This window comes from Microtus pennsylvanicus, chromosome 10 (genome assembly GCF_037038515.1).
Source record: "Microtus pennsylvanicus isolate mMicPen1 chromosome 10, mMicPen1.hap1, whole genome shotgun sequence".
In the NCBI taxonomy this organism is placed as follows: Eukaryota; Metazoa; Chordata; class Mammalia; order Rodentia; family Cricetidae; genus Microtus; species Microtus pennsylvanicus.
Window position 1 is genome coordinate 100,755,275 of NC_134588.1, and position 14,278 is coordinate 100,769,552.

The 14,278-nt window shown below is 43.0% G+C and overlaps 1 protein-coding gene across 1 annotated transcript in view; it reads right to left on the bottom strand.

The window, feature by feature from the left end:
• The window catches only part of Fbxo28 (F-box protein 28), a 29,515-nt gene extending 20,662 nt beyond the window's left edge, over positions 1–8,853 (bottom strand). The window contains exon 1 of the mRNA XM_075989357.1: positions 8,553–8,853. Within this exon, the coding sequence (XP_075845472.1) occupies positions 8,553–8,819 (267 nt within the window). The 5' untranslated portion in view covers positions 8,820–8,853. The remainder of the gene's footprint in view (positions 1–8,552) is intronic.
• Positions 8,854–14,278: the final 5,425 nt, after the last annotated feature.

The window sequence follows — 14,278 nt, forward strand, 5'->3', positions numbered from 1 at the left end:
TTGAGAAGAAAAAATAAATGCTACATAAGAATACTTGGAAAATATAACCCCCCAAACAAAACAAAACAAAGGGAACTAATGAAAGCCACACTGTACAGGAATGGCGATGCTGTTTTAGTATTAGGAAACAGATGCAGGTTTCCCTAATTCATTAATTAAGCAGGATTTCAAATGTCATGTTTATCCTTTTTTAAAATCATTTTTAAACTTAAGTGGCAACAAATTCTTTGTTTTTTTTGAAAAGATTTTTTTTCTTCTTAAGTTGTTTTTCCCAGATGTATGCCTGTGGGAGGGTGTAGGATCCTGGAGTTACAGACATGTTGTAAGCTGCCATGTGGGTTCTGGGAATTGAACCTGGGTCTTCAGAAAGAACAGTCAGTGCTTGTAATGGCTGAGCCATCTCTCCAGCCTCCTTTCACATATTTTTTTTTTTATAATTATCTTAGACTTTTCACCAGGGCCTTTCTTGACAAATGTGAAGCAACTACATGAAACTTGCAATTTTCTTCTAATATGTCTGAAATCAAGTTTTAGTTAATTCTAAGGTGGACACCTGGCTGAGCAGCTTATAAAATATGATGCCTTTTAATTTGTAGCATGTCCTCCTCTGATGACTGAGCTGTCTTCAATCTTGTTTAAGACACTGCAAAGACTTTCTATGCAACTCACAGATTACCGTAATAACATACCGTTAATGAAGAGACATTCCGATTTCATAAATACTGAGTTATGAAACACTAGCTTGGAATCAAGAAAATTGTGTAATACAGCTCAGTTTTTATAACATATTCTTTGATGCTCATTTTTTAAAAAATGAAGCACTTGATGTTTTTCTCTAAATAACTCAAAAGCTGTCATTAAAGATTCACTGCCTGAGTTTTCAAACTACTGATAGAAGTCTACAGAGTAAAACTTCCTTTTTTACTTGTTCTAATTGGGACAGGGTTCTGAGTATAGCCCAGGCCTATTTGAACTTGGAACAATCCTCCTGTCTCAGCTTTTCAAGTGCTGAGATCATAATTATGTGCTACTACATCTGACTTAAACAGATTTTACAAGTTATATGCTCTGAACTCTTCAAAAGATCAATAGCAGAAAAGAACGAAAATGTGGAATATACTAGAGCTTAATTCTTTATCAGATCCAAGATGCTCCTCCCCCAAAGAAAGCTATGAACATTTTGAGGAAAACTGAGAAAGCTGAATATAAGATGGTATGGGAACCCCCTGGAAATAAATGACACTGGTTATATGAAGCAAGTATTTAGAGGTACATTTTATATATTTGTGCTCTTCAAATGGGTTAGTAAAAGGTGAGCTTTATCTTTGCCTGTGTTTGTGCACCTAAAGTACTCCACCCCCCACTTAGAGCAAAAAAATGAGCCGACAAGAGAGGAAGCCAAGGCAAATATCCCTGAAATGAATGACAGATGAAAAGTCATTTATAAAATGAATAATGAGTGAGGACATCCATTCTGCCTGCTTTCTTTCCCATTTACTTTTTCAGGGAACTCATTTTCATTTCCCTCAACCAAAAAAGAATTAACTTCCCAAGTCTTACATAACAGTATTTCAACATTTCCTGAAAAGTGATGTCCACCTTACACACACTGCATCACAGCACTTGAGCTGGTGCACAGTATATTTATATGTTGGGGTGATTTGCTTGCATGCATGTCTTGTGCACCATGTGCCTTGGAGGCCAGAAGAGGACATCAGATTCTTGCAATTGGGTCATCGACAGTTGTGAGATGCCAGCCTTTGAGCGCTGGAAATCAAACCCAGGTTCTCTCGAGGAGCAGCCAGTGCTCTTAACCACTATGGTATATTATATATACCACATGTACATCATAATTCTCAATCATCAGCAGGCAGAATTTTAAGAAATATTTTATCTTGGGTGGTTTGATCCCTAGATATTCACTTGAAAGAAAATATAAATTCCTTTCACATTAGCCTAGGAAGAGTCTATTCCCAGGATTTCTGTAAAGTCAGAGAAAGACTTTCAGATTTCTCTGTTATCGGGGCTGCTTATGCACCATTAACCATATATACTATGCTAATTTATTTTCGGAATTTTTTTTGAGGGGCTAGAGAGACGATGACTCATCAGTTAAAAGTGCTTTCTGTTCTTCTAGAAGACCGGTTTGGTTCCCAGCATGACATAAGGGGGCTCACAGTCGCCTGTAACTCTAGCTACAGGGAATCCAACACCTTCTGGCCTCTACAGCAAATGCATATACGTGGCCGGCACAGACACAAACACACACACACACATCTAAATAAAAGCAAAACAAATCTTAAAACATGTTTTCCTTGGGCTAAGAATAGTGGGGCGTGCTTGTAACTGCAGCTCTTAGGCGGTGCTGGCAGAAGGAGCCAGAGTTTGCTAGTGTGAAGCCGCCCTGAGCTATCCCAGACCTGTCAACCTCTCACACTCCACTCACATATATGAGTTCAGGGGTGTATGCATGCCACCCCACAGACATGTACACGACAACATCCACACACACATGCACACAAATAAAAAAATCTTGTAAAATATTTTTCATGTTGGGGGTGAATTAAAAACCTGGAAAAAAAAGATCTAATCTAGTTCAGGCAAATAGTAAGCACCACTTTACTTTTTCAGTAGTTAGTGTAAGCTACACAGAAAAGCCCTTCATCTCACAATGACGTGACTTTCTATTGTTTATTCACAACAGTGAGATGTTTTCACAACTATTTTGTTCAACACACTGAAACCTTACACTGTATCACAGACTCTGGAAGGCCCAAATGAGGCATGGTGAATAAGGGAGATTAGGGATGGGGAGGATTACCAACAATGACCTTATTTCTCCCTAGGTACGTGCACCTACACAGGTGAACACACACGTGCACAAAACAGGAAGAGTCATGTCATATAAGAAGTCAGATGTATCTGCACTCCGTGAGCTGTCACTGGGATCTGGAATGTCTCCCAAAGTCCATGTGTGAAGACTTGGTCTCCAGCTTGGCACTACTAGGGGTTGCCCAAAATGTTAAGACATATGGCTGACTAGTGGGTTTTAGCTCTCAGGAGCTATATCCTATTGGAGGATTGTGGAAACTCAGCTCCTCATCCTCCTCACCTACCAGAGTGAACACTTTGCTGCACTAGGTGCAGGGGTGCAGTATGTTTGCACAGTAAAGACAAACCATTCTCCTCTCCAGCCAATTTCCTCCTGGCCTCTTGTGCTGACAGAAAGCTGACCACCACCTCGATAGGCTGAATGATAGGGATTCTTACACCACTGAACAAGCTACTGTGTTATGATTATAGCCCGTGCACATAAATCCAATTCAAAGATTTTAGAAGCAAAAGAGACCATGTCATAGAAGTTTCCTGCAAACTCCTGCTTCTAGCATTTTGTACTTAAGACTGAGTAAACCCATCATCTCAAGCCTGCCAAAGCACAGAGGCTCCTGGTTTCTTCATGAGTTGATGGCACCTCACTAAAACTTTCTGTGATTCTCTTCTGGACTTCAGTCAGCATTCCTAACTCCCTTTCTATCCTGACTGTACTCACTACATTAGAATTACTTTTACAAGAGTCTGCTCTCCAAGTAAGTTTAAGCTCCACGAGGGTAGGAGGGTTCAAAGGATCCAAGGTTCAAGGTTACCCTTGGTAACATAGCAAGTCTGAAGTTGGCCTGAGCTACATGAGACCCTACTTAAAAACAAAACAACAAAAACCCAAAGCAATAAAAGTTTGCTTGAATCCCTCAATTTTAAAAATTAATCTTGGAGAGCTGGGGAGGGATGGCCCAGTGCACAAGCTAAGAACCCAAATTAAGACAGCCAACAACCACTTTAAAAGACCCTGCTTATGCAAACAACCCTATGTAAAATCAGAGACTTGACAAGAGTTGAAAACAAGACTTGACAGAGTTGGAAGATGGACACCTCTCCACGAAGACTCCTACCCCCTTTGAGAATACAGCTTCAGTGATCCAAGACTCTAGCAGGTACTACTTAAAACTTGGGCAGCTCCTGACAGTGCCAAACTGGAGACCAAGTCTTTAACCCACGGACCTTTGGAATACAAATACGGCTGGCTTCTGCTATGAAATGATCGAAGCTGTTTCCCCTTCTATTCCTGTATGCATGCATGTTCACCTGTGTACACATGCACACTGAGAAGTAAGGTTAGTGCTGGTAAACTTCCACAGCCTCTCTTCCTTTATTCTTTTGAAGCAGTTTCTTAAATCCAGGGTTGCCCAATACCAGCAAGCCTCGTGGCAGCTTATTTCAGAGATCTCTCCCTAAAAAGGCTAGAATTACAAGTGGGCTGTCATGCCCACCTGGCATGGGTTTGGGGATCTTTTTTGATTTTTTCTTTTTTTGGTTTCGCAAGACAGGGTTTCTCTACAACTTTGGAGTCTGTCCTGGAACTAGCTCTTGTAGACCAGGCTGGCCTCAAACTCACAGAGATCCGCCTGCCCCTACCTCCTGAGTTCTGGGATTAAAGGCATGCACCACCACTGCCGAGTTGGTTTGGGGATCTGAACTCCCATTCTTCTGACTGCTAAGCAAAAGTTGTAACTGAGTCCATGTCAAGTCCCTATTCTGTTAATGTTCTTAGATATTTGCCCTCATCAAAGGCTGTTGACTCTGGGGAATATCAAAAATAGTTTCTTACACTTTATTGTTCTGTGGAATAAAGTTCAAGTATAGGTGGAAACTACCCAACAGCACATTTAAAACTTTATACTCCCAGACTCAAGCTCGTGCCAACCCCTTTCAGCCAACCCTCCAAGGTTCTTCAGTACTTTCTAGGGTTTACTTGCAGGTAACGTCCTACTTGTACTACCTGGAGAAAACCATGGTCCTGAAGAAGTTTCCTGCTTAACTTCAACACTCTGTTATTTATGCTTTCTGCCTTTATTACTCTGGTGCTTCCTTCGTAACTGTGTAGGGAAGGGTACGTCCATTTCGTCTCCATAATGACACTGTGACAGGATTGATGGTTGAACTCCTTTGAGAGTTGTCAGGAAGAATGAGCAGAGGGAGGAACTGTGCTCACAGATTATTATTCCTTACCTGTACTCAAGTACCTGCTGCAGAGAGCTAGGAGGAAAACAAAACCCACAACACCGTGTACTTTGTAAATGGTGGTGGGAGACCTGGGGTTTCCCTTTCAGGAGTCCGCATGGGCAAACCATTCTCATAACGGAAAAGAGGAGACTCTCTTACTCGCTCCCAGGTATGCAGCTGAGGTTCCCAGAGCAACACAGTAAGTGATACATTGTTACTCTGACAGCTAATGGATGTGTGCTTTGTGTTCTTGTGTTTTATGGGATTTTCTAAGGAAAGCTCTTGGGATCATCAATAACCTTTAAGAAAGAGTACAAAGGTATACCAAGACAAAAAAATCAAGAACTTCTAGCATATAGTGAGAAACAAAGCAAAGCAAACTGAAAAATTGCTATTTCTAAGCAAAAGAAAAAGGCCTCTGTATTGTTCTTCATATTTCTTCCTACCAACCTAATCCATAACTAAAGTTTTCTAATATGTTAAAAACAAACAAACAAACCAACCATGAAAGGAACTATAAACAGCAGAGTCTACTGTCCAGGGTGATCTAGACAAGTCTTTTGGGGCATAGCATGGCTTTATATACTTAGTTGCTGCCTGAAAATATCTAATTTCAGGCAATAAGAATTCTTATTTCTTTAACACGCAGTCATATTTATGCTCTGAAATACTAATAGTTTCACTCTCCTCTCAAGAGCACTGTTTGAATTACAGGGAAAACCATTGACAGTATCTACTGTCTTGAAAATCTTCTCATGGACATGTTCAAAGTTAACTTGGATATGCTCCCTCAGGGTAGAAGCTCAATTCTTCCCCATGGCTCCTTGTCTCAAAGTCTCTCAAGCACTGACTAAGGGGTCTGGGTGACACAAAGCTGCATCAGCACCAATCTGCCTGTCTTACTGGGAAAGCGACCAACTCAAAGTACATACCTTGCCATTTGAAAAGTAGTATTTAGCCAAATACATTTTAATACATTATAGGAATTAAATATTTAAGACTATTTCTGTGGAACTAGAATTTTTCAGGCTGCATATGTTTGGGGAGCAAAACTTAGTGGTAGAAAGAAAGCCATTTTAATAAGGTATTCAGACAGAACCTTAGAAACCAGAAGATTGGAAAATAAAAATTTCAATTATTTATGGTGACAGGAGGCAAAGATTATCACCAACTAACCTGGAAAAATAATTGAAATATATTTTTATAGCAACTTCAGGTCAGAGACCTTTTATAGAAAATACAGAATACTGAGTACCTGGATTGTGTGCCTGCCCTTTAAGTTAGGTGCTACAAGAGGGAAGACTGACGTCCTAGAAGCCGAGGTCTATCTCAATGATGCATAGATGCCCATGGATCACAATTTTGCTTTGTGGAAGCTAACTGTGTTCTTAATATCACTCCCTTCTTTCTGAGCTTAGCCAGCCTTACTTCTTACTCAAGAAAACACAATGGAAGGAACTTGAGTAATGTATATAGCAGATGCCAGCACACACACTTAAGTCTCTTGAATTTTTGGCAAACAATTTAGGTAAAAATAACCATTTAAAATGAAACAATATATACAAAGAGCCTAACCAGGCACTGTTTCTTTTCTATCAATTTCACTAAAAGATGATAATTAAATTAATGCTGACACCTAGTGAGAAGAAAGAACATTTGTATTTTGTGTCACTTGAATTGTATTTTCTGAAACCAATGAATCTAAAAACCAAAGATCCATCTAAGGTCACAGAAAAACCCAGGAACATTAGGTAAAGAAAGGAAGGAGACTTCCTTGTTTCTAAAACTGTATGTGCAAGTATAAACCGGCTGGGAAGTGGGAACAAGAGCAGCAGAGGGACTCCCGATGAAAACGTCTTAAATGATAAATTTCTAACACTAGGCCAGGAAAAGAAGCTTAAGATAGAAAAACGAGTTGTAACTGATAGGGCGCTCGTCTGGCAGGTGCAAGGCTGAGGTGGAACTCCAGGACAGTGAAAAAACAGTAACAGACACACAACAAACAAACAAAAATGAATGAAAGAAGAAAGAAAAAACTGAGGGAAACGACTAACACAGAAATAAAACCCAGTTTTTCTTGACATTTAACAAAACAACTGCAGACATCGCAAGGTTCCCGAAGCCATTGTCTGGCCGACCGGCTCAGTTCAGTCAAATGCTATGCCCAAACTCCATGTACATAAAGCAAAAATTGTGTCAAATGCCAGTCTTTATAAAATATAAAGTAATATTTACGATTCCACATGAAATTCTAGGATGACGTTTTGAAAAATCAAGGATACTGTATTCTGAAATACCTACTCCCAACTGAAGAAATTTTCCCATTCTGGAGCTGGAGACTGGCATGGTTAAACTGCTGTATGGACCAGGGGAAAACACACACACACACACAAACACACACACAACCTGCCCACCATTTGAATAAATGATTACAGCCTGTTTGAAGATGATTTCCTCCGAAATGCGATTACCGTCCATCTGGAGCTGAAGTACATGTCTAAAATATGGCATATAGATTATTTAAGAAAATGCTACGCACAGCACATTCAGAAAGATGTCTTTGTCCTTTTATAAACAATTCTGAAGACATCTAGTGACTACATAGAACCAGCTCATAATCACTTCAAAATGCCCACCTCCTTCAATTTCCCGACTACTTAAAGGATAAATTCACTGGAAGGAAGCGAGAGACCTTCCTGAACCAAGGAATTCACCAAATCCTTGGTCAAACCTCTGCGAGGTAGCAAAATTCCAAAGGCTTTTTTTTTTCTCTTTTTAAATCTCTGATAGAACGTGTTATTTTTAGGGTATAAATAAACCACTCCGACGGCGGGGGTGGGTGGGCTTGAGGCACTTGTTTAAAAAATGATGGCAAGACCAGGGGGAGGCGGGTAACAGCTTGTCAAGGGGCAAGCTGCTCCACGATGGCTGGACAGGAAGTGACAGGGAGGCAAAGCCGAACGGGTCATCTCCTAGGGCTTTACTTAGCGGTCAGCTGAGGCTCGGGTTAAAAGCCACGAAAACACGGTGCAATTTTAGAACCTCAACGGGGGTTCGCGGGGGGGGAGGTAGACCAAACCTACTGCATCCTTTTCAACCAGGAAGCTTGGGCGGCTGGAGGAACAATACACTAGTCTTGCAACACAAACCCAGCCTAGCTGGGATCCTCTGCCTACTTGGGGAGTGTACTCCCGAAAAGCCGGACTCTGGGGACCGGGAGGGAAGTCGAGGCAGGCCGCCAGCCCCCTCAGGGATCCCTGCTCCGCCGGGGGGCGGGCACCAAGCCTCAACTCCGTTACTTCTCGCCGGCGGGCGCATCCCGGGCTGGGGGCGAGGAGACCCCCAAAGGCGCGGAGCCTCGCCCGCCCGGGACTCAGGATGCCGGTGCAGCAGCAGCAGCCGGCCGGCCGGCACCGGGAACACTGCCCGGCGGCAGGAGGGGGCGCGCTCCGGCAGAGGGTCGCGGGGGTCCCGCGGGGGGCGGGGAGGCTCACCAGGCGGAGCTGGCTAATTTCGTCGTAGGACATAAAGCTGAGTATGTTCTCGATGGCTACGATGGGCAGCGCCACCAGTGTGTTGTTTTGGGGCAGATGGTCCGGAGCCAGCGCGGGCGCCGCGGGTGCCTGGGATCCCAGCTGCGGGGCCTGCGACGGGGTCGGCGGGGGCTGTCGCTGAGCGGAGCCGGAGGCCGAACAGGAGCCGCCGTCGCCGTGGCTGCCGCCTCCTTCCTCAGCCATCCGCTCCTCAGACGCCGCCGCCATCTTGGGAGTTTGAGTCCTTCCTCCACTGTAAAGGGACCAGAGCACTTCCGGTGCGTCACTTCCTCCTTCTGCCTCCTCGGGGCGGGGTGGGTGGGCAGAAGGAGAGGGAGGAGCTTGTGGGATGACAGGAGGAAAGGGACCAGCGCTTGCTGTGCATCCCATGGAAAGGAAGATGCTGTACACCTCAAGAAAGGTGGTCTTCGCAATGTCAAAGATTCTGAAAACCCCGAGAAAGGCGGTCGTCAGGTTCCCTTATCTTATTGGAAACTACCTGAGGGTAGCGGAACGCGCCTGGTCAAACTGAAAGAAACTGGGCCAGTTTTTATTTCAAAGCAAATTGACAAAGGACGAGAAAAACCATGCTATCTTCCTAAGTTTAGATGGAAATTTGTATTTAGAACAGCATTTCCCAAGAGCCATTGTAATAATTTCAGCATTAAAGAAGAATAAACCACCGCTACGTAAAAACTACAAGACAGTAGACAAGCCCTGAAAGCATGTTAGTGAAATAAAAACAGAGGCACATACTGTATGACTACTTTTAGATGAGATGTCTCATATAGGCACAGCCATAGAATCAGGGACCAGAGAGATGTCCCAGAGGTTGGAGCACTTGCTGCTCTTTAGAGAACCTGAGTTTGGTTCCCAGCATCCACAATGGGTGGCTTGCACCTGCTCAACTAAAACAGAACATCTTGGTGGTTGCTGGAAACTGAGGACAAGGGAAGCGTGGGAGACGACGGACAGTTAGCAGGCACATCGTTTCTTTTTGTAGGTAATGAGAAAGTGGAATTAGAGGCCAGGAAAGTGACTTAATGGGTGAAGACACTTGTTACTAAACGGGACCATCTGAGTTTGATCTCCAGGACTCACGTGGGGAAAGGATAGAACAGACGCACACCCAAACAAATAAATATAATTTTAAAATGAGATTAGGAGCCTGGTAGCATGGCTCAGGGGTTAAGAGCACTTGTTCTTTTTTTTTTTTTTTAAGATTTATTTATTATATACAGTATTCTCAGTATTCTGTCTACAGGCCAGAAGAGGGCACCAGATCTCATTATAGATGGTTGTGAGCCACCATGTGGTTGCTGGGAACTGAACTCAGGACCTTTGGAAGAGCAGGCAGTGCTCTTAACCGCTGAGCCATCTCTCCAGCCCTAGCACTTGTTGTTCTTGCAGAAGACCTGTGGCACACACCTCGCAGCTCCGTGCAGAGATACATGGAAGCAAAACACTCATACACATGAAATAAATCTAAAATACGCTTTAATGGAATTAAATAGTAGTGGATATACAACCTCGTGAAAATACAGAAAACACTGCCTTGTATGGTTTAACAACTTGTTTTAAATTTGTGTACCTATGTACTTATGTACATGTGAACGTGGCTATGTAAAGACGCCAGAAGAGTGGGTTAGAGCTCTCGGAGCTGGAGTTACAGGCAGTTTGAGCTGAGCAATATGGTCGCTGGGACCCAAACTCAGGTCTTCTGGAAGAGCAGCAGGTGCCCTTAGCCTCTAAGCTATCTCTCCGGCACCCAAAATGTATGTTTTTTTTTTTAAAAAATTACTTTTATTCTATGTGTCTTATCCAACAAAACAATTGATTTAGACAACCACTGAAAAAAATGCTAAAACTAGAAGGCCAGCACGTGGCGAGGTACAGTGCACAGTCCCAAAATAACCCCCCCGTGTGATACATATTAATTGCAAAAAGTGAAAAGTATGACACAGAAATTAAACAAACAGGTTCATAATCAAATAATTAAGAATACCACTACAACCTGTGGGAGGAGCCAACATCACACTCCTCTTACTGGGACCCTGTCAGTGACCCAACATAATGAAGTAGTCATGCATAAAAATACAAAATCTGCATTTGAGGTAAACAAACTTAGGTTGGACTTTGTAGTGGTTTGGATGAGAATGTTTCCTAGAGGTTCAGGTATGTGAACACTTAGTTCCCAGTTGGTGTGGCTGTTTGGGAATCCTTTGGGAGGCGGGGCCTTGCTGAAGGAAGCTGTCAGTCACTAGGGCTGGATTTTGGTTGTCACCTCATCCAACTTCCACTTTCCTCTCTGGTTTGTGCTTGCTCCTACTGCCATGCTTGTCTCCCCACCACGGGGGACTCTTTTTTTTTATATATGTTGCCATAGTCATGGTATTTTATCACAGGAACAGCAGAGTAATGAACACAGACTTGAACTTGTGAGGTCTCTGCCACCCATGATTCCATTTCTTAAAGGTTTCATCCATGATGATCAAGGTTCCAGGGTATGTGCCATGATAACACACTCAAACCAGACCCATATCATAGAAGCGATGGTTAGTATTCAATAGTTATTTTATGTCTATTTGTTTCTAGATGTTTGCATATTTATAATGTAATTTTCTCTCCTCTAATGGACTGCAATTTTACTTTTGTGCCTAGGGCATTGCTACCTCTTTGGAGAACCAGTTGCAATTTAGTCTAAATTGAAATCATTTTCTACCTAGTTTAATTCGAGTTGGAAGCTTTCTCTATGGGTTGAGTTGAGACAGAATTTCTGTAAGTGGACTCATGCTTTAAGTACATTATGGGAACTCTCACTTAGAGGAAACACACCGGAAATCTTATAAAGAGTGAATCATCATTGTCTCATTTAACTCATGTATTTTGTTAATCGACTCATTACACTCAGTTATTTGTATGAAGTGCGCCTACAAAAAGCAATCCTATTCCCATAACTCTGCGCATGTGGGTGACTGGTTAATAGCCAGGTCTGTGGTCTGAGCAACAGGACAATTGCACGACATTGGGTTTATATGTAAAAGAGAAAGAGATAACCATACCTTTTTTTTTCTGATACATGGTAGCCGATCTGTAATGTATTAAGAAGGAATAAAGTTTTAACTCTTATCCTAAATAACGAGGCTTTGTGTTTTTGTGAATTGCAATCACAATTAAAATAAAAAGATTTATTTTTCATTTTATGTGTGGGAGTGTTTTGCCTGTGTGTGTCATTGCACCATTCCATACAGTACCTGCAGAGTCCAGAAGAGGGCGTTAGATCCTCTAGAACTGGAGTTACAGTTGTGAGTAGCCATGTGGATGCTAGGAACTGAGTTTGGGTCTGCTAGAAAAGCAGCCAGGGCTCTAAACTGCTGAGTCATCTCTCCAGCCCAACCTTTATGTTCAAAGATCCATCTTTCGGAAAAGAGGAGATAGCTCAGTTGGTAAACTGAGTTTGCCAAGCAAGCGTGAGAACTTGAGTTTAGGTCCCCAGGGCCAACGTAATAAACCAGGCCCTTCAGCATCCTGGCAGTGGGGAGGTAGAGAGGAAGAATCTTGGGCTTGCTGGCTTAGCCAGTCTAGCTCCAGGTTCGGTAAGAGGTTCTACCTCAAAAAATAAGGTGGAACGCAATTGAGAAAGACACCCAACATTGACCTCCGGCCACCACATACATGTACATTTGTGCAGGCACATGAGTACACACACACCCCACCCCTAATCTTTTGACTAGAAGAGACAGTTCCTGTCTTTGCCAATATTGAAAACTGAACTATTAAATGCATTTTAAAAATAAGAGTTTTGACTCCAGAGAAAGAACCCACTAAATGTTCAGTTCAGGAAATGTTGCTGGGAGGGTAAAACACTAGGAGGATGCTAGGCTATAAATAATGTTTCTTGCAACTGGGTATGCGAGTTTGGCTACAGTTTCAGCTCCACAGGGAGGAGCTGGATTGGTTCTGTTGATCTGGCTGGCTGGACTGGCATCTCCTTATTTCTCTAAGAGAACTCTTGCTGAGGTTGTGTATTCAGAGAGCGACTGAGCTAACAGTGTTTCCCTCCTTCAGAAAGGTGTGCAAACACAAGACACAGGGGCTTGCAAATAGAAGAGGCTACTTCTGATCTGAAAGATCAGAGAAAGCGCCACACAGGAGGTTATACGGTCACAGAGAAAGCACCACACAGAAGGTTATATAGTCACAGAGAAGACACCACACGGGGTTATATGGTCACAGAGAAGGCACCACACGGGGTTATATGGTCACAGAGAAGACACCACACGGGGTTATATGGTCACAGAGAAGGCACCACACGGGGTTATATGGTCACAGAGAAAGTGCCACACAGGAGGTTATGTGTGCACTTTGGCCTCAAAGGGTGGCGGGGCTATCATTTTGTCACTATGACAAAAATGCCTAAAACAATCATCTTATAAAAGAAGAAGCATGTATCTTGGCTCGCCATTTTGGAGCTCTTGGCACATTCTTAGTTGGTCCCGTTGATTTGGGCTTGTGGTGACGCATATATGAGACAGAGTAAATTATGAAGAATAGAGAGAGTTCTTAGTCCTAAGAGCATTTTAATGGGAGATGGTAAGGAACAAGTTGATATTTAAACCTCTGTATCTCAATTTAACCTCAGACCAAGTAGGCACTCTCAGTCCCCGCAGCCTCATGTTAAGAATCAGTGTTGCTCAAAACCGTGGCCAGAAATTACCACCGAAAACACCCCAAGTGTTTGTTTACAAGGAAGTTTCCCAGGCCTTGTTTGAGACTCACCAAATCAGAAACGATAGAAAGCATGTTTTCTCAGGTGTCTCCACTGTGCATGAGCCCACACCTGTCTCATGCACGTATTACAGAGTCCGAGCTATTTCTGTGTCTGCCTCCCACCACCAGTGAGAGCTGCTGTTTTTAGGAGGTATAATTGCCAGCTGAGCTCGCAGGACTTCAGTGCTCAGATTTGCTGAGCAGTTAACTAAAAATATTTCTTTTGGCCACTTCTTGCTTTCAGGCAATGACCCCCCATCTTAGCTTTCACAAAGCTCCAGGGAAGAAATAAACCTGACTTTTTTGTTAAATAAATGTTTAATGTCCTCCTGTATAGATTTGTAATTCTTCTCACAACCTTGTCTCATTTGTCTCTGAATACCTCAAGTATGTGGCATGATGCGCTGGAATAGTAGAAGCTGGAAAATATCTATGAAGTTGGGCCTCAGGAGATGGTTCAGTAGGTAATAGTGCTTGATGTATAATCCTGATGACCTGAATTTGATCCCTGAATCCATGTTAAGAAAAGTCAGATGGGGCTAAAGAGAGGGCTCAGCAGTAAAGAGCACTGATCGCTCTTCCTGGGTCCAATTCCCAGGACCCATGTGGCAGTTCACACCTTTCTGTAACTCCATTTTAGGGGACCCATCACCATGGCAATGAACATAAAAATAAAATAAAGGTGGTCAGTGGTGGCACAGGCCTTCACTCCCAGCACTCGGGAGGAAGAGGCAGGTGGATCTCTGGGAGTCTGAGGCCAGTTTGGTCTATAAAGCAAGTTTCAGGACAGCCTAGATTAGACAGAGAAATCCTGTCTCCAAAAACCAAGAGAGACAGACAGAGAGAGAGACAGAGACAGAGACAGAGACAGAGACAGAGACAGAGAGAGAAGTCAGATGCAGTGATGTGTGTCGGTA